Source organism: Cynocephalus volans, chromosome 2 (genome assembly GCF_027409185.1).
Source record: "Cynocephalus volans isolate mCynVol1 chromosome 2, mCynVol1.pri, whole genome shotgun sequence".
Taxonomy (NCBI): Eukaryota; Metazoa; Chordata; class Mammalia; order Dermoptera; family Cynocephalidae; genus Cynocephalus; species Cynocephalus volans.
Window position 1 is genome coordinate 98893392 of NC_084461.1, and position 25311 is coordinate 98918702.

The 25311-nt window shown below is 45.0% G+C and overlaps 1 protein-coding gene across 2 annotated transcripts in view; it reads right to left on the reverse strand.

Annotated features, from left to right (window-relative positions):
* The window catches only part of MCC (MCC regulator of WNT signaling pathway), a 405468-nt gene that overhangs the window by 33704 nt on the left and 346453 nt on the right, over positions 1–25311 (reverse strand). For both annotated transcript variants that reach the window (XM_063087360.1, XM_063087361.1), the window contains 6 exons: positions 14877–15023; positions 13852–13941; positions 12591–12739; positions 8188–8328; positions 5478–5581; positions 1732–1915 (listed from right to left, as the gene is read on the reverse strand). In XM_063087360.1, the coding sequence (XP_062943430.1) occupies positions 1732–1915; positions 5478–5581; positions 8188–8328; positions 12591–12739; positions 13852–13941; positions 14877–15023 (815 nt within the window). The remainder of the gene's footprint in view (positions 1–1731; positions 1916–5477; positions 5582–8187; positions 8329–12590; positions 12740–13851; positions 13942–14876; positions 15024–25311) is intronic.

Genomic DNA, 25311 nt, shown 5'->3' on the forward strand with positions numbered 1-25311 from the left:
ACTTTGAAGGGAAGACCAATTTGAGACTGAAATTAGTTCAAGGGCCATTCTTTAATGAGGCCATCCTTGAAAATAGGAACTCTGTATTCTCAATTTATCTCAACCTGCAGAAATACAATAGAAAAAATTAGGTTTTTCTAAGAAACTGGTTTCAAAATCAAGGCTCACCTATATGTTAAAGCATTTTAAACAAATATTCAAAAGCAGGATCTCCACTAAATAGATGGTGAGAATATTATTCTCACTCCTGACAGACTCCAAATTTGTCTGATTGAGATAAAAACGACAAAATTATTTTTTGGAGTGGAGAGGTATGAGCAAATGATCTGTGACACAGACTTCATAAGTTACTGAAACAGCACATGCTTCCTGTCAACCCGATTCTTGCATTCGCTAATTCAACAGAACATTTTCTGACAACATGAGAACTTCATTTCTACACTAAATGAATGAGGAAATTATAGATTACACACATCTGGAAAAGTCATTAAAAGGAGCATCTGCTTTCTGTATTTAAACAGAAGAATCTGGTTTTAAGGAAAAAAATTATAATCTGTGCTTCACTGAATAAGGTAATTGTTTCTGGAGTCAAGAAGAAATAGGTCCCTTTGTCTGTGGGCACCTGGCCAAGTGTGGCACTGGGAATGTCCCTTCTCCTGGGACACTATTTTGGTAAATGGATGTGCTGAGCCAGCTGGCTGGATCCTGCCAGTGGCAAAAAGAGGTGGGAACATTAAATTGCTTTCAGGCACCAAAAAAATCAGGATTTCTCTGCTGGCTCTTGAAAGTCAATCTACCCTTATGAGGTTCTGGTCACTTAATCTGCAAGTTGACACTGTTTTGTAATGTCATGAGATCCCATGTGGTGTAGTGGGAAGGAAGATATCTCTGAGCCAAGGTTTTCTCACCTGTGAAAATGGGTAAGTTACCCTTCCCTGTCTTTCATGATTGGGTAATCTCATAAGTATCTCTAACAAAGTAACTTCTAGACTGAGAACTGGTACATAAAGGGAAGTCATTCATGTTTTTAGGGCTTCAGTGGCAAGAAATGAGAATGCTAGAAGAAGCTTCATTCTGGCTCCCTATCCCCATCCAAAAGAATCAAAGGCTGCAGCAGGTTATGCTCAGCAAGATCTTCATTGCTCTCCTCCTAATCTTTTTCAAGTACTCACTTTAGTTTTCTACATTCACAGCCCATGAACTTGACCTCAGGTCATGATTAAGTGCCTGCTAAGCACAGCTATGAATGTAGCACTACTCCATGAGGCAAGAGAGGTGGGAGAAGAGGCTCTGGCCTGGAGGAGCTCACCGAGGACAGAGGCCCAGGAGGATGGGGGCGTGTCACCTGGAACTAGGACCTGTGGACTGGACCTTGGGTGCTGAGGGACTGTTTGCAGCAAATGGGGTCTTAGCTACCCCATATGCTTCCTGGAAATCAGGAATCATAAAGAAACGGAGAACAATAATATAGGAGAAAGAGCACAAGACAGAAAAGTAGGTTCACGTTCCATCTCTACAACTTTCTAGACTGCAGTTTTCATGTTGGAAAAATGAGATGGCCACTTTCTAGCTCTGACTCCTTCTTGGGTAAAGCAGGCTGCAAGCCTGAAGCAAATTCTGGCCTTACCCAGGCCACACAGTCCCCAAGAGCTGGGTTACTGCATGCCACGCCCACTGAGCAGATGACACATGGACACACGTCCATGTCAGGGCAGAAAGGCTGGGCATTACCTGGTGTGGCTGTTGGAGGAGAGGCTCTCCCAGGGCTGCACGCTGCAGCCGGCCACGGCAAAGGCTCCCCCACAGCTGCCGTCCAGTTTCATGAGCAGGGCTTTGGCGGCATTCTCGGCCGTCTTCCGGCAGTCGTGAGCTCGCTTGAGCATCTGAGTGATGTTTTCATCCCCTGACTGGTCTCCTACATTGCAGAGAAGCCAATGGATTAATCAACACAGGTCTGGAGAAGGCAAGCCTGGGAATGAGTTTGCATAATCAATTCTCAGTTACTCAGGACAAAGGTGGCATGGGGGAGAGGAACCAGCAGTGGCCTGTCAGCGAAGAGATCAGCATCCTAAGAATGGCTCGTCACAGGGCAGTTCTATGTGAGAAGGCATCTCTCTGCTCTGAGCGCCACTGTCCTCATGGACAAATGGAGGGGTTGGCAAATGTGACCTCCAAGGTCTGTTTCCAGCTCTAAGATTTTATGATTTTCTAACGTTCAGCCTCCTGGCTTCTCCTCCCACTCAGTAACAAGTCTATTGTTTGGCCACTCTTCTGTGCACTGGCACTTCTTTAAGAATAAAGGCAGGGAGAAACTGAGGCAAAATTGTGCCACATCTCCACATGTCTACGGCTTTGGTTAGAGCTTTGTGTGAGGGCCAAGAGAGACAAAACTAGTGGTTCGGATAAGGTTGGCTCTGTATTTTCTGCACTGATGCTATCCCTGACCCTTCTCTCAGCTTGGTAATGGTGGCCAATTCAAATGCCTCCAGGAGCCAGGAAACTGGGCCGGAGCAGAACATTAGGGCATGGTAGGCGCCAGCACAGAGCCAGGCAGTGAAGTCCCTGCCCAAGATATTCCACTTCTTGTTGTATTTTAAAAACTGTACTGGAAAAGGCAAAACTATGGAGTAAAAAGATCAGTGGTTGCCAGGGGTTTGGCAGGGTGATGAGGGAGAAATGAATACTGGAGCACAGAGGATTTTCAGAGCAGTGATACTACAATGGTAGATACACGTCATTATATATATATCCAAACCCACAGAACATACAACACTAAGAGTGAACTGTAATATAAACTATGGACTTTGGGTAATAGTGATGTGTCAATGCAGGTTCATCAGTTGTAACAAATGTACCATTCTGGTGTGAGATGTGGACAATGGGGGAGGCCGTGCATGTGCATGGGCAGGAGGTATATGGGAAATCTTTATACCTTCCTTTCAATTTTGCTATTGCTCCCAAAACATAAAGTCTTGAAAAAATAAAACAAAACAAAAACTGTGCTAGCCAGACAAGTCACTAGTTTGCTATCTGTACAGATCCATGCTCTTTCAAATATTTTCAAGTGAAATCTTATGCTGAAGGACACAAAATGGTAATGCTAACATACAAAAAATGGTAAATGCAGGACTGGATGAAGTAGGCAGGGGTGTATGTGGGGAGATACGCTCAGCTTCCCCATCCTCCACTGTTGAGGCCCAAAGATATTCCTCCAGCTTCCCAGGTCACAGTTTGAAAACCACTGGCCTAAATCATCTAGAATGAACATAATGAATGCCTGGGATATCAACAAGAAATGAAGGAAAAATCACAGTAATTGATACATACCATGGGTAGATTTCACAAACTAGTTCTTGCTTTGCTGTGCAACAAATATGTGGCACGCTGGGACAGAGTGACAGGTCTTCTGCTGTTGTCAGCAGAATAGAAGAGTGAGATTTAATGGGGGCTGCTAAAAATTAAGCCAATCCTCAGCCCTATGGAGTGGGCAGGAAATTGGAGTGGGCATGTCCTGCAAGCTAAGACCCCCTGGACCTCCCTTTGGCCATTTCTCTGACAACCTTTGTGCCTTTCTTCTTTCTACAAATAAAATATTTTACATACAACTCACCACCCGATTGCTATTTGAATTCTGTTCTGAAGCGAGCATGATATTATTGACTGGCTCATCTTATAAATATATACATGAACTACCCAGTATTAGGTAAATATAAAGCATTTCATTATTGATTTTAAACATTTTAAATGCAAGTTTGTTTAAGCCTTTTCAGCTCCTACCAAGTTAACTGCACTGAGTAGGTACAAGCCTAATAAAAGGTACCTTTTGAGGATGGAACAGGTTAAGACATTCTTATGATACAAACTGAAAATAAGATGATTGATTGTTTTCTTTTAATTAGTCATTTTTCTTAATATATGTATATATTTAAGGACAAAAAACCTGACAGTAAGCCAAGATCATTTTAGGATCTGTTTCATATGAGGAATAAAGTTTTATGATTCAGTTAAAAGACTCTGAAAAATGAAGTTTCTAATGGAAATGCTGGCAGACCTTCTAATTCTGGGCTGGGATGGTAATACTATTTAAAAAAAAAAAAAGCCCAGGAGGAGGAGTAGAGGATGGCCACCCATACTAATGAAGGCTTGTTTCCTTGTTGGATAGCTTGGATATGAAGCAGGAAATTAATACCCAGGTTACTTCCCTTCCTTTAGATTTGCTTCATATTCCTGTGCATGTCAAAACTGAAAAAGGAAAAACGCATGAGTGTTCAGAATTTAGTGCAAAAGAAAACCCCAGGCAAGGAGAGAGGTGCTGGCGGGGACAGGAGGAAGCATTTAGATGACGACCTTCTTTGTAAGGGGTACCCTGGAAGGACAAGCCCTAACAGAAGCTCACAGCTCAAAGCCAGTCCATGACAAATGACTGGTCACCCTGGATGGGGACACCTGGCCTGCCCATGCCACCCACCTTCAGCTCTGGAGTGATCTGGTCACTTCAACTTTCTGTTTACTTGCCTTTGCTTCTCCAGTGCAGCCACTGTGATAACGCACAGCCTAAGGCAGCGTCTGGGGCTCAGTGCTGCATGCAGAGATGGTAGCCTTTTCCCCTGGCTCTGTCTTCTCAAGCACTATTTCTATTGCAGTCTTCCTCATGTCACTGCAGGGCTCAGAGCCGCAACCACTGGCCGCATTTTAGGACTTATACCATTTTCAATAAAGTACCCCTTCCACTGACTCAGAACTGAAGGATAGAGTAGGGAGTGGGGGAGGGCAGTGTGATCTCAATGTGCAAATCAGGCCAACAGGGGCTGGCTGGTTAGCTCAGCTGGTTAGAGCACGGCATTATAACACCAAGGTCAAGAGTTTGCATCCCTGTGTCAGCCAGGTGCAGAAAAAAAGAAAAAAAGAAAAATCAGGCCATGACCCCACGGATGGGGGAAAGGGAAGGTGGCAGAGGTCAGCAGATAACCTGCTTCACCGGAGCTGACCAGGTCGGGGTGTGAAACTCCTCCTTCTTTATTCGTAAGACACCTGGAGATGAGGAGCTTCAAAATGACTCACAGGAACAAACCTGGAGAACAGGCACAGCCAATGAAGCAACGAGACAAGGCAAAGGCCACGTGGCAGCAGAGGGACCCTCAGCAGCCAGCACCACAGGGAGAGGCTGTGGAAAAGTTGGCCCCTTAGTCGCCAGCGTGGGCCTCCCGTTCCATCTGGTCCTACTGTCAGCCCAGGAGAATATGTTTCCTAAGAGGCCCTGTTTGTTTTAACTTGTCTGTTTCCACTCCAGTTCTTACTGCATTCAACATAAACAATTTACCCACTCAGTCATGAGGAAAAACAAAAAACACACTTGACAGGCAAATTGCACATTGTTGGGAGATGATTCAATGCCAGCAGCTGAGACGGGGGTAGTGGAGCAAGAGGCAGGGAGAGGAGACAAGGAAGCTGGACGCAGGGACTCAGGAGACACTTACCAGGGGAGGATCCCACGCCCGCCGCTCGGAACTGCCCCAGGATGAGGCTCTGCTCGCTCTCGGCCAGCGCCAGGAGGAGCTCGTAGGCTTCGATGCACTGCTCGCTGAAACACAAGCACACGCGTCCTCAGTTCTGGCATCTTCCATGCAGCACCACACCTCCTGGGGAGAAGGCAGTGCGGGATCTGCCTCAGCCTCCCTATCCACATAAGCAAGGAACCACACAGCCAGTGGCTTGCTCTCTTCTCCTACATTGGTCTTTTTTTTTTTTTTTTTAAAAACTTTAAACTAGAGTCTAGAAAAATACAAGGGAAGCAATAATAGTGGGAGAGGTAAGTTTGTTGTCTCTCTGATGAGCAGCTAAAAAGGAAATGGGATACACCTAAGCTAGCTGGCCTCCAAGGTGGCCCCACGGAGCCCCACATCCTGGTACCCAAACCCTAGTGCCGCCCCCTTGCACATTGTGCCAGGGTTGGTCTGTGCGACTAATACAATATGGCAGAAGTGATGGTAAGTCACTTCCAAGATCAGGTTATTAAAAAACACTGTGACTGTAATCTTGGTCAGTCTCTGTCACTTCACTTTCTCTCTGATCATTCTCTCTAGAGACCAGTTAGTACGTCTTGAAGACTCTCAAGCAGCCCTTGAGAGAGGCACATGTGGTAAGAACTAAAGCTTCCAGCCAATAGCCAGGGAAGAACTGAGGTCTCCAGCCAATGGCCACATGAGTGAACCTTCTCAGAAGCAGATTCTCCAGCCCCAGTTAAGGTTTCAATGACATAGCCCTAGCTGAGAGCTTGACAAGAGCCTCATAAGACACGGTGAGCCAGAACCACCGAGGTAAACCACTCCCAGATTCCTCACCCATGAATCTGTGACACAATAAATAGTAATATAGTAGGTAACTAATACCCATAAGGAGATGATTTTGACCTAGACTTGCACTATTCATTCAATACCATAGCTACTAGCTACATGTAGCTATTTAAATTAAATATTTTTAAGTCAAATAAAATGAAAAGTTCAGTTCCTCCACTGCGGGAGCCATAGTTCATAAGTTCAATAGCTACACATGGCTAGTGGTTACCAAACTGGACAGCACAGACAGACAACAGTTCCATCATCACAGAAAATTCTGCAGGAAGCTTGTAAAACTGTCTCATGAAACACTCTTAGGCCATCACAAAATGTCTGGCAAGAGTTTGAGTTTTGATTTCTAAGAAGATGAAAAATAGTCACTCTTTGTGCCCGTCATCTATCGAGCAAACAAGGTGAAAGATCAGAGGATGGTCCTTTTCCTACAGCCTGAGACCCACATGGACACTTGTGCATATGGGAGGAAGAGCGTGTGTGTGGCACCTGTGTGCTCCCAGACAGGACACTGAGGTAGCAAAACGTCCTCCTCAAGCCAACAGCCAAAGAGCCTCTCCATGCCAAGCAGGGGATATGTTGCTTTAGCCAACATTTAGTCAGGAGACCATCTGTTTCTGATTGTCTTTACTTTCATCATCCTTTGCTAAGAGCTATAGAAAGGGGCCACATCACCAGCTCTAGGTGCTGGCAGCTCTTTTCAAGGGCACCCACGTTGCAGGTTAGAGATGCGAGGTCATTTCTTCATCCATGAGATGTGCTCATGTGAAGAAAGACCTTTCTGATCAAAGACAGACTATGGACAGAGAAGAGCCTGCTTCGAGAGCTATCTGGGCTGGATCACCTGCTTGCTTTGGTGCATCTGTAAACTAGGATGCTTGTTCTCTAGCTTTGAACTCACGTATTTTGGTTTCTGTTTTTTGAAGAAATAAAGTTTCTTAAAACAATATTGAACTTTTTAGAAAATGCTAACCGTAAGATACAGTCAACCACTCTGAGATCTTGGCAAATAAGTTTAAGTGGTGACACTAGTGAAATAAATCTTTTAAGACAACAATAAAGCATAGTTTTGTAGCTTTAAACAAGAAGCAGTTTAAAAACAGATAAATATCAAAGCTGATGAGGCAGAATAAAAGTGGTACTTTCATATATCACTTGCTTATCAATGAATGAACAGTAGTCATTTGAACTAGCTTGTTTTTATGGAAAAAAAAATTGGCAGCATGTCTGAAGAGCCACGAAAATATTCTTTTCTTTTGACCTATAACTTCTGCTTCAGAGATTTTATCCCAAGGAAAATATTCAAGAATGAAGATCTTACCTGCACTAAATTATTCACCATAGAATTATTTTCAATATCAAAAGTCTAAATGTCTTTTAGATAAATGAATAAATGAAATAATAATATATAAATGATGCAGGGGATATAGCCATTCAAAATAAATGGAGACTATTAAGCAATATTGAAAGAATGCACTACAGATTTACAATAACGTAAAATATATATGAATATGAAAAAGACCAGAGAGAAAAAATGAATATGTATTACAAAAACTGATATCTTGACTGATATTACAGTAAAATAATACTTAAGTTGAATATGCTAGTAGAAACATACCTGTTTACTAATACCATATTCATTACCCTTATTTTCTTAATTGCTCCAAGGGCACTAATTGATTTTTTATATTGTATCACTAATATTTGCTGGTCTAACCCCCTAGTAATGCCTTCTGAAAGCCTGTTTTCTACTTTCACGCAGGTTACTCTGATGCATTTCTAAATCAAAGTGGCTACAGACATCCGACTGTGTGTCCCCCATCCCACTGCTGGTTCCCACCTGTATTGCAAGGCCAGCCTCAGTGCCGTGGCGTTGGACTCGTATTTCCCCACCAGCATGCTCATCCTCTCAGCGTTGCTTTTACATTCCTCTAAGGTTATGGTCAGGAGGTCATTTTGGGATTTGAGGTGTTCAATACGGCTACAAAGGAAAAATAAATCAGTTTCACACTAGGGTTATAATTAATTTGTCAATATTTCAGTTGTCTCATTTATATTCAGTTCAGAAATGCATGTTAGGATGAGGGCTTGTCAGATGTTTTAACAAATGTAACTGGCACAAAATAATCAAGGAGGCAACTCTAAATAAAACAATCATCAAATTCTGTGTGAATTAGAAATAAAAAATAAGCCCCCTGGTTACTTGCTACCCATCCATGGACATACTCATTCCACATCTGCATGTGCCAGGTCCCTTGTTAGGCCCTGGGGATGTGTCAAGGAAAGGAGACAGCCGTGTGACCTCAAGGCCCTGTGTGCTTCAGTAATTTGCCCTCCACAAGGACAAGTGAAAAGCAGCATCGTAGTAATAGCTATTGCTCAATAGTCCCCCAGTAGCCCTCTGAACTAAGTGTTATTATCCCCATTTCTCAGATGAAAAAATGGAGGCACAGAAAGATTAAGTACCTTGCTCTGGGACATGAACCAGGCAGTTTAACCCCAGGTCCTCGACTCTTAACCAACTGCTACAGAGCAGAAGCAAAAGATGAATCAGCGAGTAAACAGGAAACTGCCCCTAAGGGTCTCTAAGTGGGAAATGGACCAGGAATGGAGGAGCACGTTCAAAGCTCCTTCCAGGTTATACAGCCTAGCAGCTCTAATTACCAGTAAGATAAGCAGTGGGAACTTTAACTTTTATAGGATTCAGAACTGTATATTCACGGCAAATGAGTCTGTGGCAAAGTCAGAACACAAATCAGAAACATAAATCTTCAGCTTCTCCATTTTCTCCTAAGACCTGGATGCTCTAGAGGAGATGATGCATTTTACATGGGACACGCCCAGGTGTAGGACTCTGAGCACCAAGTATTAAAAAGACATAGAGTTTTACATGCATAACGCAAGCGACTCTTGAAATGAAATGGCTTGGAAGCCATCCACCCCAAGGATAAATCACAGAATCACATATCTTAGAGCAGAATATGGAGACACTCGCCAACATGTGAGCTGTAGTACCGTGGGTGTAGACCAAGACCCCTGCTAGGTTCTGGCAACTCCAAGGTCAATTTGAGGTAAAGTGTTACCAGAGTACGTTCCTGCCCCTGTTGTCTCTCATTTACTTCTCGGCTTGCTCCAGTATACTTTTGGTCCCCACTAATCAGATGAAGCTTTTACCCAACTCACAGTCCTCCATGTGGCCAAACCCATCTTATGGCCCTTCCCAGGCAACACCCCACTGATTAGCTCCTCCTTCCTTCTTAAAATGCTCCCTGGACATAGGTCATGATGGGTCTTTCTGGATTTCTTCCTGCCTTAAGGGCCATTTCTTCTCAGTCTCACTTGCTGGCTCCTCATTCTCTGCACAATCTGTAAGGGTCGGCATTCCCTAGGGTGCAGCCTTGGGTCCCCTCCTCTATTACCACTCTCACCTTCGTGGCGATTTTGTCCAGGGCCATGACTTTATAAGGCTTTTATGTTCCCATAGTTCCCAGATTTCTCCAGCCCAGACCTCTCTTCTGATGGCCAGCCCCACACATCCAGCTGCCTTCCTGGCATTTCCATTCAGGTGTCCCACTGCCGTCTCCAAGTGAACATTCCGGAACGGGACTTTTGATTTTCCCCAAGCCTTGTCCTCCCACATCTTCTCCATCTCAGTAAATGCTAGCACCATCCACCTCACCGTATGAGTGAGACAGCTGAGAATCTTCTTGGAGACCATCCCTTTCTCCTACATCTACATCTAACCCCGCTGCAGTTTCCATTGATTTTACCACTGCACACGTCCTGAAGGCAGCCCCAGCCGTGGTCCCACTGCAGCGCCTGGTCCACTGCACTCATCGCTCTGCTTCCTCTCTTGTTCCAGCCTTTCCCTTCCTCACACCTGAGTGATCTTTCAAAATGTAAATCAGATCTTGTTCTTCCCCTGTTCAAAGCCCTGCAACAACTTCCAACTATACTTAATAATGAGCAAAATTTGTTCATGGCCTCAAAACCCACACCCAAGCCAGCTCCTCCCTCTTGGCCACAGCGTCTTGACCAACTCCTCCTTCTGCCTGCCCTGTTTCAGTTCCACTGGCCTTTGGACACTTCCTGCTTTCTAGCTCGAGGCTGGTAAGCTGGCCCACATGGCTCTTCTTAGTTTGTCACATGGCTGCTCCTCTTTTCCTTAAAATCTCAGCCGTAAGCATCCCCTCTTCAGAGACATCTTCCCTGATGACCTACTGGAAATCAGTCCTCCCTGGAATTCTGACAGTGTCTTATATATCCCCCTCTTGGAGCTTTCTTATACGCTTACTTGTTTGAGTTTTGTCTATCTCCTCTAACAGAATATAAAGCTCCATGACAGCAGTGCCTTCTCTGTTTCACTTTGTTTTGCCAAATAGCCCAGGACACAGTAGGTGCTTAACACAGATGTGTCAAATGAGGAAACACACTTTTGAGTAGGTATGACACCCCCTACCTTGCCTCTGGCAACCACAAAGTTAAAGATTAAAGTTTTTTGAGAGTAGCAGGTCTCCAACTTTGAGATAAGCAGTTAAACAACAGATAGAAGGACATACTGGTAGATTATTTCTAAGAACCAACCCCCCAGGTTCCAGCCGCAGCTATGATCATGGGAGGATGATGGAAGTGAGGTCAAAGGGTAGGGGCTGGAATTCTGCCTCAGCTATTTAACAGCTCTGGACTTAAGTCACTCAACTTCCAACCTCAAAGCCTGTTTTCTCATTTGCAAGGTGGGACTACTCTACCCTCACAAGTTGAGGATTAAATGGTTGTCTGTGACAGCCTTTGTAAGCTGTTAAACAGCATAGTAATGTGATCTACAAGCACCAAATATTTTCCCCTTTTCTGGTCTCTCTTGGGTGCATATAACTAAGCAGAAAGAAACTTCCCCCAAGTTCAGCCACAAGCAGGCTTGTTAAATCCCAGAATCGATCGAGAGAAGATCCTCACCAAACTGAGGGTCCCTAAAGGTATCTAACCTTGTTAAATTGCAAAGGACATATCTGATTCAATTTTTTAAGCACTCCCAGGCCAGTGACACTGAGAAGACTGCTGCTTCTTTACTGCTATGAGGTAATCATCAGGATTGTCACTCTTAAGTATTTTGGATTTAATAAGGAAACCATTAAATTTCAAGATTTAAAATGACCTAGATTGCCTCATTTCCTTAGTTCTTAAGAGCTATATTAAACAGCTTCAAAGCAGGGAGAACTAACATGATAATTCAATTTATTCAGGTTTGCCATACACAAGAGGAATGGAATTAAGCAATGGTGGATGGGGAATGACATCCACATTTCTTCTTGGTTAGCTCATCAGACTTTCAAATTCTTACTATGCTCTCCCACTAAAGACTGGTAGGTCAAGGCAGCCACACCACACTTGGATGTGATTCGATGGTCCATTCTGCCACTGTGGGACCAATTCTGAGGCAGAGTGGTTACCAAGGTTTGGCCCCACTCCTTCTCCTTTGCTTTTTTTAGCAATTCCCTCAACACTGGGATGACACAGAAGCCAGTCTCTGCCAACAGGCAGGACTGTAAACCCAAACTACCACTGTCAGGAGACTTGGGAAGAATCCATAAAACTGGGTATATGGTAAAATTATTCTAAGTAGGACAGTTAGGACAGGATGTAGGGACTCAGGATTGTGCACAAGTGCAAGGAGCATAAATAAAGTTAGGCAACCGTCAGGGAGAGCAGGGAGGTTAGAGCAGCATGCCTGGTCGGTGCCAGGAACGTCTGGACCAGATTGCTTTTGCTGGTTCCTGGGGCTCCAGGCGCCCCTGGGATGCTGACTCAACATTCCAGAACGATCCCTCCGTGGTTCTCTGCAGCACAGGCCTGCGTGCTTGGCAGCCAACTGTGACCTACTTGCCATTCCATATGGACTGCTCCCAGGACTTGCTTTGCAACTTGCAGGGTCCAGTACAAAACAAAAAAGCAGGGACTCTTGTTTAAAAATTATTAAGACTTTAAAGCAGTGACAGCAGAGCAGCAAAGCAAGTGTGGAATCCAAGTGGGAGACTCCATGAGAACGCACTTCCCAAGCTCATGAAGCTGCTCTGACTGCTGCAAACACTCCTACTATAGCCAAGATGCTGGAGGCTCCCAACCCCACCAGCCTGACACATCACTTCATGTCACAATACACTAGCCAACTAGCATTGAGCTTTGGAAAGGGAAGGGAGGAGCAGCTCCTCTCTGCCCTCCGATCAAATATATAGCATTTCTCCTTACCTATTCAAACGTTCTGTTTCCACCTCAAATTCTCTAATCTTGCTTTCAGAGATGGCAGATCCGTGTGAGTAGAGTGTTTGGAAAATCTCTTGGATGTTGGAGCAATCCTGAAGTGAATGGGCCAGGTGTTCCGCCACACTGCTGGACACCTATAAAGATGAGCATTAATTCCCCTCTGGTCAGTGTCACTTCAGGGACATGCTTTGCATACAAAACAATTTAAAGCTGATATTGCTTGAGAATAAGCACCAGGAGATGGTTACCCTGATGGTTCTCAGTTTGTATAATCCTCCTATCAAAAGCTAACTATTATGAAAGCAGTATGTAAAACAGAATCAAGATTCAGCTGCATCCCCCAAGCACCTGCTGCTGGTCTGCAAGGATGGGAGTGGGGGTGGGGGGGTCATGCCTCTTTAGAGTCCCTGAAATGTTGGATGTTAAACAGAGTCAGCGCTTCCTTACCACGTTCTGAAACCCCGCCACTCCAGGCCATTATCTCTAGTTACTGTAGCCAGGAGAGGGGTTGGCTCTTTTATTGCCACAATTTGGCTTTAGCATGGAATCTGAATGCATACAATTTTTGCTCAGTGCAAAATTCGAAACTAAGGCCTTAAAAGTGCTATTTGGGCTCTCTCCACCCTTGAGGATCAAGTAGCTGGCTCTCCCAGCCTCATCCCCAATCCTAGAATATATCCCTTAAGGAACTGAAACTGCTCCCTTTTCACCATCCTTCAGCTCTTACAGCCCCAGGGTGTTCGCAGACTCTACAAATGAAAACTCTGGTACTAAACTGGAAGGTTCCAGTTCTTCGGTCTTTCATAGCATTGGGCTACACTTCAAAGGCCACATTCATCCTCACTGAAAAGCACATTCCCTTTCAAGAGGACTGTGCAAAAGGCAGGGTTCTTTTAGAGCTCCATGACTCCTCTGGTCTCTGGGGTAGCAGAGTGATATAAAACAGATACTTAAAGACTTTCATCTACATCACCAGAAAGCAGACCTAAATCATTTCTTTCTGAATGGTTTCAAGTAGAGGGGGAAAAAAAAAAAAAAATCTCCCTTAAAATTGAAAAAGTAATTTACATGTGGAAGGAAATCACAATACATTTTAATTTGATCCTTTGGAAAGAAATCGGGTATGATTTATTATTACAATTAACTGGTTTATTGGAGGTGAACTTTGGAAATTCCACCATCTCTAAGCTATTGTCTGTGCAGCTCTACTGGGTTCTTTCTTGCCTCACCTCTCATGGACACTTACCCCTATGCTACTGATTTCTGAGCCCAGGACTGGCCGATCAGACGATGAGGATTCAGACCTTGTCTTTGATAGCTTCACCCTCTCAGCAATCTTAAAAAACAGAACAAAAACTGTTGAGGCTATGTTTATGTAGGGCTACTGGTTAGCCATGTCAACTAAATTGATTAATTTCTTATGAACAACTCATTTGCCTAATTTTTCTACCATCAGCCTAACTCAGGGTCTCTTGACCTCAGCACACACTGTTGACATTTGGGCTGGGTAACTCTGTTGTGGGAGCTGTTCTGTGCACACAGACTATTTAGCAGCATCGCTGGCCTCTAGCCACAAGATGCCAGTAGCACTCCAATTGTGACCATCAAAAATGTCTCCAGACATTGCCAAATGTCCCCTGGGGGACAAAATCACTTCTGGTTGAGAAACACTGGTTTAACCTAACTTGCTAAACTTCACCATTGAGAACCAACTGTATTGTGGAGACTAGCAGGGGGTACCAGAAAGGAAGACACATATCATTTTAACGGTCTCTCTGTGTGGGACCCCGCACATGAGCTGGGGGGCTGTGGCAGACAATGGGTGGGGCTACTTCTCACAACTGCTGTAGTCTGCCCATCAGAATCTATTGTTCTGCTGGCAGAACCGTCGGTCTTGTGAGTGGGGAGATCATTGGTTCATTACTCAGGGTCCCCCATTGGGCTGAACCTCAGTCCTTGAGAGCAACTCTCTGTCCACCATGAAGCATTATAGCTTCTCACTCTTCACAATGACTTGTCAGCTGTGACATTCTCCAGCTGGATGATTAATGACTGTTGGCGTCCAGGTTGCTGCCGAGAGAGACTTAAAACTATGAGCAGGTTATCTCTCCCTGCAGCTCCAGTGTAGGAGGCCTGCACAAGGTCCTTAGGGAAGCCCCTCAGGCCTTCTGAGCTAAGGGCATGCCTGCACAGTTGAGTGCTAGGCAGCGGCTGGTGCTTCCAGATAACAGGAGGTATTCCCGCCCATCCTTCCCACCCCCAGGAGCTCACCTTGGCAATGGGAATGTCATTGCTGCTGCTGCTCGTGCTCAGTTCTCCAGTGCTGGGGTTAATTGGGCGATTGGTGGAAGTGAGGCGGCCAGGGCTGGAGGGACCTGTGGCCTGCACGCTCTGTAGTCGGGTTTGAAGTTCTCGAACCTGAAACCATAATGCCTTTAGATACAGTTGGAGGTTTCCCAGACCAAAGAGCAAAAGAGCCAGCTGGGCAGATGGTGGGGCTTTCATTTACATTAAGAGATCAGCCCCTCTGGAAAGCTAAATCAGTTCAGTCCACATACAAGTCACTGTATTCTTAACTGGACCTGCCAGTGACTGTCATCTGTTCTTCACGAGCACAAGGTGAACATGTTATCTAAGGTACTAGAAGCTTCTAGCAGGGGAGGGATCACCACCTTAAAGGAATGTTTATTCACTCAGTCCCAAGTGCCTGACTCTGTGCTGAGAGAAGACCCAGAGTGAAATTTCTACTATCATGGAACCCAGAGCCTAGAGGAAGAGTGATGAATGATTTCACAACCATTTATCATTTACAGCAACACAAGTGCACTTGAGTGCTGTAAATATCTATCTCGAGTGATATAGGAAGCAGAAAAGGGGAAAAATGTAACTCCACCTGAAGTCATCCAGAGAAAGCTTAACGAGGGCAGCGGCACTTCAGCAGAGTCGAAGGTGAGGAAGTGGGGGGCCAGCTCTGATGATGGTATGGGGGGTGGGGAGTGGGAGAGAACCGCTTGCACAAGCGCACTGGCATTGGGATGACACGCTGTGTGTGAAGTCGCAAGTCATTCAACGTGCATGGTTTGGAAGAGAGTCTGCATTGTGAGGGGTTAGGCTAAGATGACAAGATAGTGACAACAGCAGCAGCTTTCCCCCAAGTGACTTCAAGAGAGGACTATCCCTGGGGCAGCAGGAAGGACTATCCACACAGACCTCCTGTATAAGAAACACACACAGGGGCCTCTGAATGACATTTAAAACACACATTTCCCTGCCCAGAATTTAAATGTCCACATCATGCTTCTCTGTGGTTATGGCTCTGACTTCCAAAGAGAGAAGTGCTCCAAGTAAGTGAAGATGGTTGCTGGAAACTGGTCTTTCTGATAACCTTGTTCACAGTTTTATCATCAAGGTACAATGTCTATCTTAAAGGGCAAAGTGACTACAGCACCCACGGGGCCTTATGAATGGGTACCCCACCCCCAGGAACTCTGATGTAGTAGGTCTGGATGAAGCCCAGGAATCTGCCAACTGACAAGCTCCCAGGAGATGCTGATGCTGCCAGTCCGGGCATCACACCTGCAGCAGCACTGCCCTAAGAGACTCTCAAGGCCATGGAGCACTTTAGTCCCACAGACAGAGTGAAACCGTAACCCTGTGCCAGCCCTGCTGCCAAAACCCTTCTAGGCAAGGATGGAGAACAGGCACATGGCCTCTTCTCTAAAAGCCACTGGAAAGCTTTGCATATTAAATATCTACCATGTCTCCATCTTGCTAATTTGGGAACCAAAAGTACTTGAAATTTCAATGATTCATCCACATATTAAAAACCAAAATACGAAAATTCCCTTGGAGCACATTGCATTCCGTAGTGAAATAGCTCAAAGGCGCCTTATGCTCTGCTGTGGCTTCCAGGAGCTGTGGGCTGATGGAAATGGGTGCCGTCTCATAACAGGCCAGATGCAGGCTGACCTGGAAACAGCTTAAAGACTAGAAAAACACATGCCTGTTGAAGCCAAATGGTATTGCTGGTGAGAGATTACAGGGCTCATTCTGGAATGGTCCCCAACAGACTGAGAGCAGGTGTCAGTGTAGCTGCCTCACTTTGCCACAAGGCTAAGGGAGAGGGCCTGTTTTCCATCAGGCATGGGGGAAACCTCCCTAGCAGACACCATGGGTTTCAGTTTCTACTGCAACGAAAGTCTGACCATTTCCTGAATAATTAACAATGTTAACACCACTCCAAAACCTAAATAGTGTCTGAACTGTACACAAACAATCAGTGGTCTGTTCCTAAGAATCCCAAGTGGCCTACTATCTTGCCTTTTAAATGATACAAACGGTCCTAGGCAAATTATAAAAACTTCATTAAAACTATCCACATTTAAAAAATGTTTCTTCTATTCACAAAAGTAAAACACGTTCATCATGGAAAATTTAGATGGCACTGATAAATAAAAACAGGAAAAGTACTTATGTTTTTTCTTACTATACACAGACAATTATTTCTGGTCATTTTCCATGTTGTGTGTATGCATACATGCACTTAAAATAATTTCTAAATCTAAATACCCATTTTCATTTAAAAATAATTTCTAAATCTAAATATCCATTTTCATTTTAAAAGCTCTGGACAAGAGAATGTCTCTGAAAACTAAAGGATGATAAATGTGTTTATTTTGGGCTATGCTTTATTATTTAATGATAATTGCTAGCCAGGGGGAAAAAAATCCAGCTCAAGGGAGTGTAGTGAGCCTGTCATGGAAAGAAAGACAGCTGGTTGAGTTAAATGGCCTACTCCCCACTCTTGATTTGGAGGTGGGGCTCTTAATTAATTTAAATGAATACATGCACAGAAATGAAGGCTACAACCAATCTGCTGGTTCAGCTCAGGCAAGGCTTGGGAGAGGGGCAGAGACATAGCTATCAGTGTCCTCACTTCTATTCTCACCCACTGTCGTGGGTTGGATTGTGTCCCTGCAAAAGATATGTCCAAATTCTATCCCCCAGTACCTGTGAATGTAACCTAATTTCAAAACTGGGTTTTTACGGATATAATAAGTTAAGGATCTTGAGATAAGATCATCTTGGATTTAGGATGGGCTCTATATCCAATGACTGGTGTCCTTATAAGAGAAAAAAGAGGGAGATTCAAGCCACAGATGCAGAGACACAGGGAAGCAGGTCCTGTGAAGACGGCCGGCTATGAGTCGAAGAACACCAGGAGCTACCAAAAGTGGAAAGAGGCAAGGAAGGATTCTCCTCTAGAGCCTTTGGAGAGAGTGTGGCCCTGGCAACACCTTGATTTCGGACTCCTGGACTCTGGAACTGTGAGAGAATAAGTTTCTGTTATTTTAAGCCACCAAGTTTGTGGTAATTAATACGCCCATCTTTCACTGAAGATATTTTTATTAAAGGAAATATGTTTCTCTCTGAAAAATGTGTTTGGGGCCGACCCTGTGGCGCACTCGGGAGAGTGCGGCGCTTGGGAGCGCAGTGACGCTTCCGCCGTGGGTTCGGATCCTATGTAGGAATGGCCGGTGCACTCACTGGCTGAGTGCGGTGCGGACGACAAAAAAAAAAAAAAAAAATGTGTTTGGGAGTCAAGATAGCTGAGAATCAAGGCTGACTGAGGTGGGATTAGCACTTGAGGGAAGGTCGTTCGTCACCCTTTGTAGCCTTTCTCAATCAGGGCTCCTCAACAACAGAACATGATCTGGGTGGCCATTTTCTCATTTACTGTAAAGTTTCCACATAGCTAGCACCCACCCAGATGTACAAAAGAGAAGTTGGTCTGTTACGTACGTGGGAACCCTGGTAGACTGGGAAGGCATGATTCCTGTCTCCCAGTGGCTCAGAGTCTAGTGAAACATTACTGGGAAATGTGCTCTGAAAAAGAGGTACCAAAAAGAAGTGTCCAAGTACAGAGGAAGAAACATTGCCTCTGCCATGCCAGAGTAGGCAACCCTGGAGTTCATTCTTGAAGGCTGAGAAGTCATTCAACAAGCACAGAAAGAAGAAAAGATAGGGGGACATCCGAAGCATTCAGGTAGGGAAATGACATTAAAAGGCCAGACCTCTGCTTCTCTATATTTCTTTAAGGGTTTCATAGAGATCATTTGATGAGTGAAGAAAATGGACTGGGGTGAGGAAGAAGATGCTGGTGAGTCAGAGCTACACTGATGGCCCAGGTGAGAAATGGTGAGGGCTCAGATGGTCAGTGAAGCGGGAACAAAGGGCAAAAAACGCCCCAGACCAGCAGGTCTGACGGAACTTCCTGCACGGGCGGAAGCGTCCTGTGGCACTAGCCACACGTGGCCACTGAGCACTTGCAGTGTGCCCAGCGTACCCGAGCAACTGCATTATTAATTGTATTTGATTTTAATTAATTTAAATTAAAATTTAAATAGTTGTACGTGGCTAGTGGCTACTGTATTATCAGTACAGTCCTAGATATATTCAAGGAGATTAAAAAAAAAAAAAAAGAACCACATCCAAGCTTGCGGCTAGGGTGACTTAGCAGATAATGGTGCTACTCAGCACAACGGGAGAGACATAAGGAGCTGATTTTTTCAGAGAGAAATAAAGACGTCAGTGTTGGCCATGTTGAATTTGAGGAAACCATTGAGCACAGTAGTGAAGATTCTCAGTCAACAATTAGAAACATGAGTCTGAAGGAAGGAAATCAGAACTGCATATACAGATTTAGGGATATTGGGTGTGGATAAGGTCCAGGGGTATGGCAGTGGGGTGGGGGCAGAGAGCCTGTGCACAGCCAGCAGGAGCAGGGGGCAACGAGGACAGGCAGAGGGGGCACCTTTTTCTCTGGGAAGTGATGAAAAGAGGTGAGATAGGCAATGAGAAGGGGCAGTCTGCAGTCTGAAGAGGAAGGATGAGAAACAGAGGGATCCCCATCTGATGGCTTCTATTTTCTCTGCTGCGCAGGAGGGAGGAATTAGCAGACATCACAAATGAGACAAGAGGCTGACCTAGCACCAAAAAAGAAAAGGCAAGCTTACACAGCAACACTGAGCTCAGCGGAGCTTTCATTCAAGAGGGTAGACTGAGTAAATGCACTTTTCTCTTTAAACTCTGGAGACCTTGTTAAAATAGGAAATACAAAAGGATTAAAACCATACCAGGGAAAAGAATGCTTGGGGCAAGATTTGGGTGAAGTGGAAGGAGGAGTACTGATGAAAGAAACGGAATAAAAACTATAATGTATACAAAGGCAGGTGGCCAACCTACCCAGAAGGAGGATGGCAGGGTTTGGATTCAGCTTTGGCAGACACCACAAAGGACAGGAACGAGAAGAGGGCTGAAAACAGGTTTTCAGAGGTTAACAGAGGTTGCATTTCTGTAACTGTATACAGAACTGAAAATTTCCAGCATATGACAGCCTCAGCTAAAGTCAACAGGCACTCCTATTAAAAATGCATAGAAATGCTGCTTTAAAAAGGAACAATGAGAAAGAAACTCATTGTCAAGGTTAAAAGAAAGACAGTAAAATCTCTAGGTGCCAGAAAAAAAAGTGCAGCTAGAGACGTGGGGTAGGGGGTGGGGGCTGCTGCCTCAAGCCATGGGGATTGAGAGGGGCAGGGAATGTTAATGCGGGAGGGGCAGGACAGGGGGCATGGGCCAGCAAGTCAGGCAGGGAGCTGATCCTTCAATCCTTTGCCTGAAGACTGCAGCCTTCTTGCCACACCCACTTGTGAAAAACTGACAGACAGTGCTGCCCAGGAAGCCAGAAGGAAGCTCTGGGCTGTGGAGAGGGGTCAACCCTAAGATATCAAACCCCCTGACCTGTGGCACATAAGGGTTGGAGTCCAAATTTATACTATCTGCATATTGCAGGACCCCAAACTTATACAGTAACACTGAAAACTGGTCTGAATTTTGCCAGGCCACCCACTGCCTCAGAAACCTAATTTAAGTCACCCAATGTCAGTAGGGGACAGGAGACTTAAGCTTCGTTGACTGACTGGGAACCCAGGACTGTGAAGCTGCCAGCCAGACATGGTTGGGGGCCACGTGCGGAAAGAAGATAAAACAAGAGAGCCAGAAATCTAAATTGGGAAATGAGTTCACCCTAGAAAAGAAGAAAATAAAGCAAACAGTAAAGTATATCATAATAGGTACGTTTAGGACCCTTAAAGAGATAAAAGGAAAGATTTCCATGCAGAATAAGAAATGATGAAACAAAAACAGGCAGATATTAGATCTTAAAAGCTGTCTGGTGGTGGGAGAGAGACACCTGAGGCTTTGAGGGCAGGGGTATTGGTCTGTTTCATTCACTACTGCACTGCCAGCACCTTCAACAGTGACCATCACAGTTAGTCTCAATAAAATCTGTTGAATGTTGCTAAAAAACTGTCACCCTAAAATCTAACACCTCGCTAGACTACTGTGGTAGGCTGAATAATGGTCCTCAGAGATGCCCACATCCTAATACCCAAGACCTGTGAATATGTTATCATATATGGCAAAAGGGAATTGAGATGGGACAATTATTCTGCCTTACCTGGGTGGACTCAGTAGCCACAAGGACCCTTGTACGGGGGAAGTGGGAGTGTCAGAAAGAGTTCTGAAGATGCTGTGCTGCTGGCTTGGAAGACGAAGAAGGGGCAGAATCAAAGGATGCAGGTGGCCTCTAGATACTGGAAAAGGCGAGGAAACAGATTCTGCCCCGAAGCCTCCAGAAGGAATGCTGCCTGCCAACACTTTGATTTTAGTGAATGAGACGTATTTTGGACTTCTGACCTCCAGAACTGGAAAACGATAAATCTGTGTTCTAAGCCACTAAAGTTTGTGTGTGATAAATTGTTAAAGCAGCCATAGGAAACTATACAACTATTATCAAGAGCGTAGGCATAAATAAAGACACTCTCAAAGATTAAGAATTTATCACCCATAGATCTCAGCTGAAAGAACCTCCTAAGGATCGTGCTTCTCAGCGACAAGAAAATTAAACCCAGAAAAACAATGGGATGAAAGAAACAATGGTACGTACAGGAACTGGCAGGAGAAACGCTCTTGTACTGTGGCTCAGTGGATGGGCTGGCAAGCCATTCCAGAAAGCCACCCTGCGGTTCTTGGTCAGAGCAAGAACACACACACTCTAGGACTCAGCAATCTTACTCCTGGATGTGTAGTTCAGAGAAATTCCCACAGGACCCAAAGGGACAAGGGACTATGCCCTGGAGTGTTGTTTGTGGTTCTGGGAAGTAGGAAACAATCTGGTTAATGGTCACAGTAAATGTGATGGGTGGTCACTACAGAACACTAGATGACCCTAGACACATCAGACTAGATGTATACACAGCAATATGGACAGACTGAGGACAAAAAATAGCCTATAGTGCAATTACATTTATGTAAACTAAAAACACACAAAATGCTGGTATCTTACAAGGACACACACAAAATGTGGGAAAGTGAATGGGATATAAAAGGAAAAATAAATTAAAAAGGGACCTTGCACTGAGTGTGCCTTTAACTGGAGAATACAATTAGCTTACCTCTCTGCCCCCGAGGGCCAAATTAAAACAAATAAACAAAAGAAACTAAATACAAAGATGAGAGCCAGGAGCACAAGAGGTTAGGCAGAGCTGGAAAGTGAGATGTGGGGGATTAGGAATTGGGGGCTGGAGCTGTCAAAGATAAACATCCGGTGGGGTGTAGACAGAAGTGGGTTTCTGAAATGGAGGCAAGTCCCCTGAAAATGACAGGCTAGGCATGTGTAAGACAGGTCAGCTCTGCGGTTGCTTCAATCTCCCAGCGTGACTATAGGAGCCCAGGCAAGATGACAGTCAGGTGATGAAGTCATCTGTGAATGTGGCTCGCAGACGAGTGACAGGCAGAAATGAGAGGTGGCACCGGAGTCCTCAGTAGGGTTAGACACGTTATTAACAGCCATGAAAGAACAAGCCTGTTCTGCTGATGATCTGCAGCAGTGCTCACTGGGTAGTTGTAATTTCATGATTTCCTTGTGTAATGGAGCTGGTTGAGAGGAGGTGATGTCTACACCACAGAAGGGTGAGAAGCAGTAGGCTGGCAAAGCCCCGATTAATGTGCTGAGGCAGTTAGTCCCTGTGTGGTTCTCGGAAAGCTGCCTCCTGGAAGTCCAGGTGTGTGGGTGTTTTGCAGAGAACCACTCTCCTCTTGGAGATTTTATAAGACTTTTCTTAGAGCCCCCAAATAAATGAGAAATCAGAAAAAAAAAAAAGATATATTTACTCCTATAAATCTAATTTACATGGTGTTTTAGGAAAGCAGTATTTTACAGTGACTGGCAATCCTGGCTGAGACAGAGAGAGGTCACCAAAAAGGAAAAGAAATGCAACAGCTCTGCCATCTCTGCAGGTCTGAGAGGTGTGCAGATTCCTCTTTTCTTCTGTAGCTCACTCACTAAAGCACCCAGATCTGATTAGCAAAATGATTGCATCAGGGAAAGGTCCACATTCTGGCTGTCTTCCTAATTTCTTACAAGCTTTCCAACAACGGAGTCAGCTACTTTCTTTACAGCCAAGAGTGAGCCTTTAAGCAGCCTGACCTCCTCACGGGTGCAGTGGGGTTGGGGATGGGTAAGGAAACGCTGGTGTGGACAACTGAAAAAGCTGCCTTATGATTTTCAAGGTGCAAGTGTGTGGACAGCCCTCTTAGAGTAACTGTGCCCAAAGAAGAGGTAAAAGAACCACAGCTCTAAGGGTTCTCTGCCTTGGATCCCATTTAAAACCTCCTCAACCTACAGAGAGGGAGGGGATACTCTGTTGGACTCAGATCAAGAAGGATACATGAGCAGCTTCTCTCTGAAACAAGCTCATTTTGCTTTCACTTAGTATGGTCTTGGAATGCCAGGAAAGTGGATCTGTGCAACTCTAAGGCACTTGGCAACCATGTTACTGGAACAGAGGATGTTTTACTCCCTGCTGGTCTGTGTGTTAAGTAGGGGATAGAAAAGCCATCCAAACAATGGGACAAGAACTGCATCCCATAACAATGCTACGAGAGCCTAAATTTTGGTACAAAGAGTTAACATCAGTGTAGACTTATATCAGATTGTTAAAGTTTCTGTGGGCCTCAGTTTTCCCATCTCTAAAAAGTTCATAATAGGACTAACAGGTAGGATTCTGGTGCAGATTACATAAAATGTGCACAAATCATTGCCCATCACAAGTAAGCACTCGAAATATGTTTGGTGTTATTATTATAATTTAGGCTTTGAGTAAGTCCTGCTTTGCCCTTAGAGATGTCTGATTTTAGTTTGAGAAGTGTATGTTCAAGTCTGAAAATGTTCAAAGAATGTTAATGCTATCAGTATTATTAACAGAGCCTTAACACAGCGCCTACAGAGCTTGTGTTGCTGAGAGGCTCCCTGTGGAGTTGCTTTTCTTCGCTGTGCGTGCATGGGGGGGTCTGCAGCTGCCAGGCAATGCCCCCCTGCCTTCGGAGTCCCAAGGTGCCTGTGCCCCGCCGGGCTCCCCCTCCTCTAGCTCAGGTGACCCTGGTGAATGGAGAGTGCAAGGAAGGCTCTACACCACAGGCAGTTTCCCTCTCAGACATGGGGCTCATCACTGCCACACTGCGGGCTCCAGGAGTGGGCCAGGCGTGACTAGAAAGCCACAGAAGGGCTGTGGACTGTGGTTCTCTTTCAGCACACCCATGGAGGGAGCGGTGGAGGATGCCTGGAGAGGCTCTTGGCCCACATCCAGTGGGTGACCGAAGGACACTGCCTCTCCCTTCCGTCTCCAAGTGCTCTCTCGGATCACAGTGGGGGAGTGTGCTGGGGCCCTACAACTTTTGAAAGTGCTTCTTGATGATTCTGACACACGTGTAGAGTCATCAAAAGATGGATGAGTGAAACTGCTAGTTTTTGTCACTCTGATTCATGTCCAAGCCTATCTGGTATCACAATTGTAGTGGATTGAATTATGTTCCCCCCAAAACTCCTTGAAGCTTGAATTGTGTCCCTCAAGTTTTATGTATTAGAAACTTAGTCCCCACTGTGACTGTTAAGAGGGTGGGAAATCCTATTACGATAATTGAAAGGTGGAGCCTTAGAGAGGTGATTGGATTGTAGGACTGTGCAGTAGTGAATGGATTAAAAATGGTGGTCAGGGGTGTGGTTCTGAGAGCTTTAAAAGAAGAGGAGAGTCTCTCTGCTTCCACCACCTTGCAATGTGAGACCCCTGGGTCACTGTCGCCACCACCAGATGGACTTTGGACTTCCCAGCCTGAAACTGTAAGCAATAAATTTCATTTTCTTTATAAATCAGCCCATTCCATGTATTTTGTTACAAGCAGCAAAAATGGACTAATACAACAATCAAATCAAATAAGTCAGTGTGTCAGAAGCATTTACTGCTCACAGTACCCATATGCCCCTCCTTGTTTCTCAGCCCCTTTACAGGTAGGTGCAGCCACCTGTCCAGTTCTGGCCAAAGGGTGATGAGCAGAAACATTGAAGTGCCGGGATGAGACCTTCCGAGTGAGGTTTCAGGTGGCGGGTGGCCAACAGCCTGGGTTTCTGAGTAAATGTGTGGAGCAGAGGCGTGCACCTGTCACCAGACCTGCACTGGACATAAGGTACGAGCAAGAAATGATGTGCCATGCCACTGAGATTTGGGGGATTAATCTGTTAGTGCAAAATAACCTAGCCTTATCCTGCCTAACATACAAGCTATTCAAAGAAGAGCCCCCTGACTCTCCC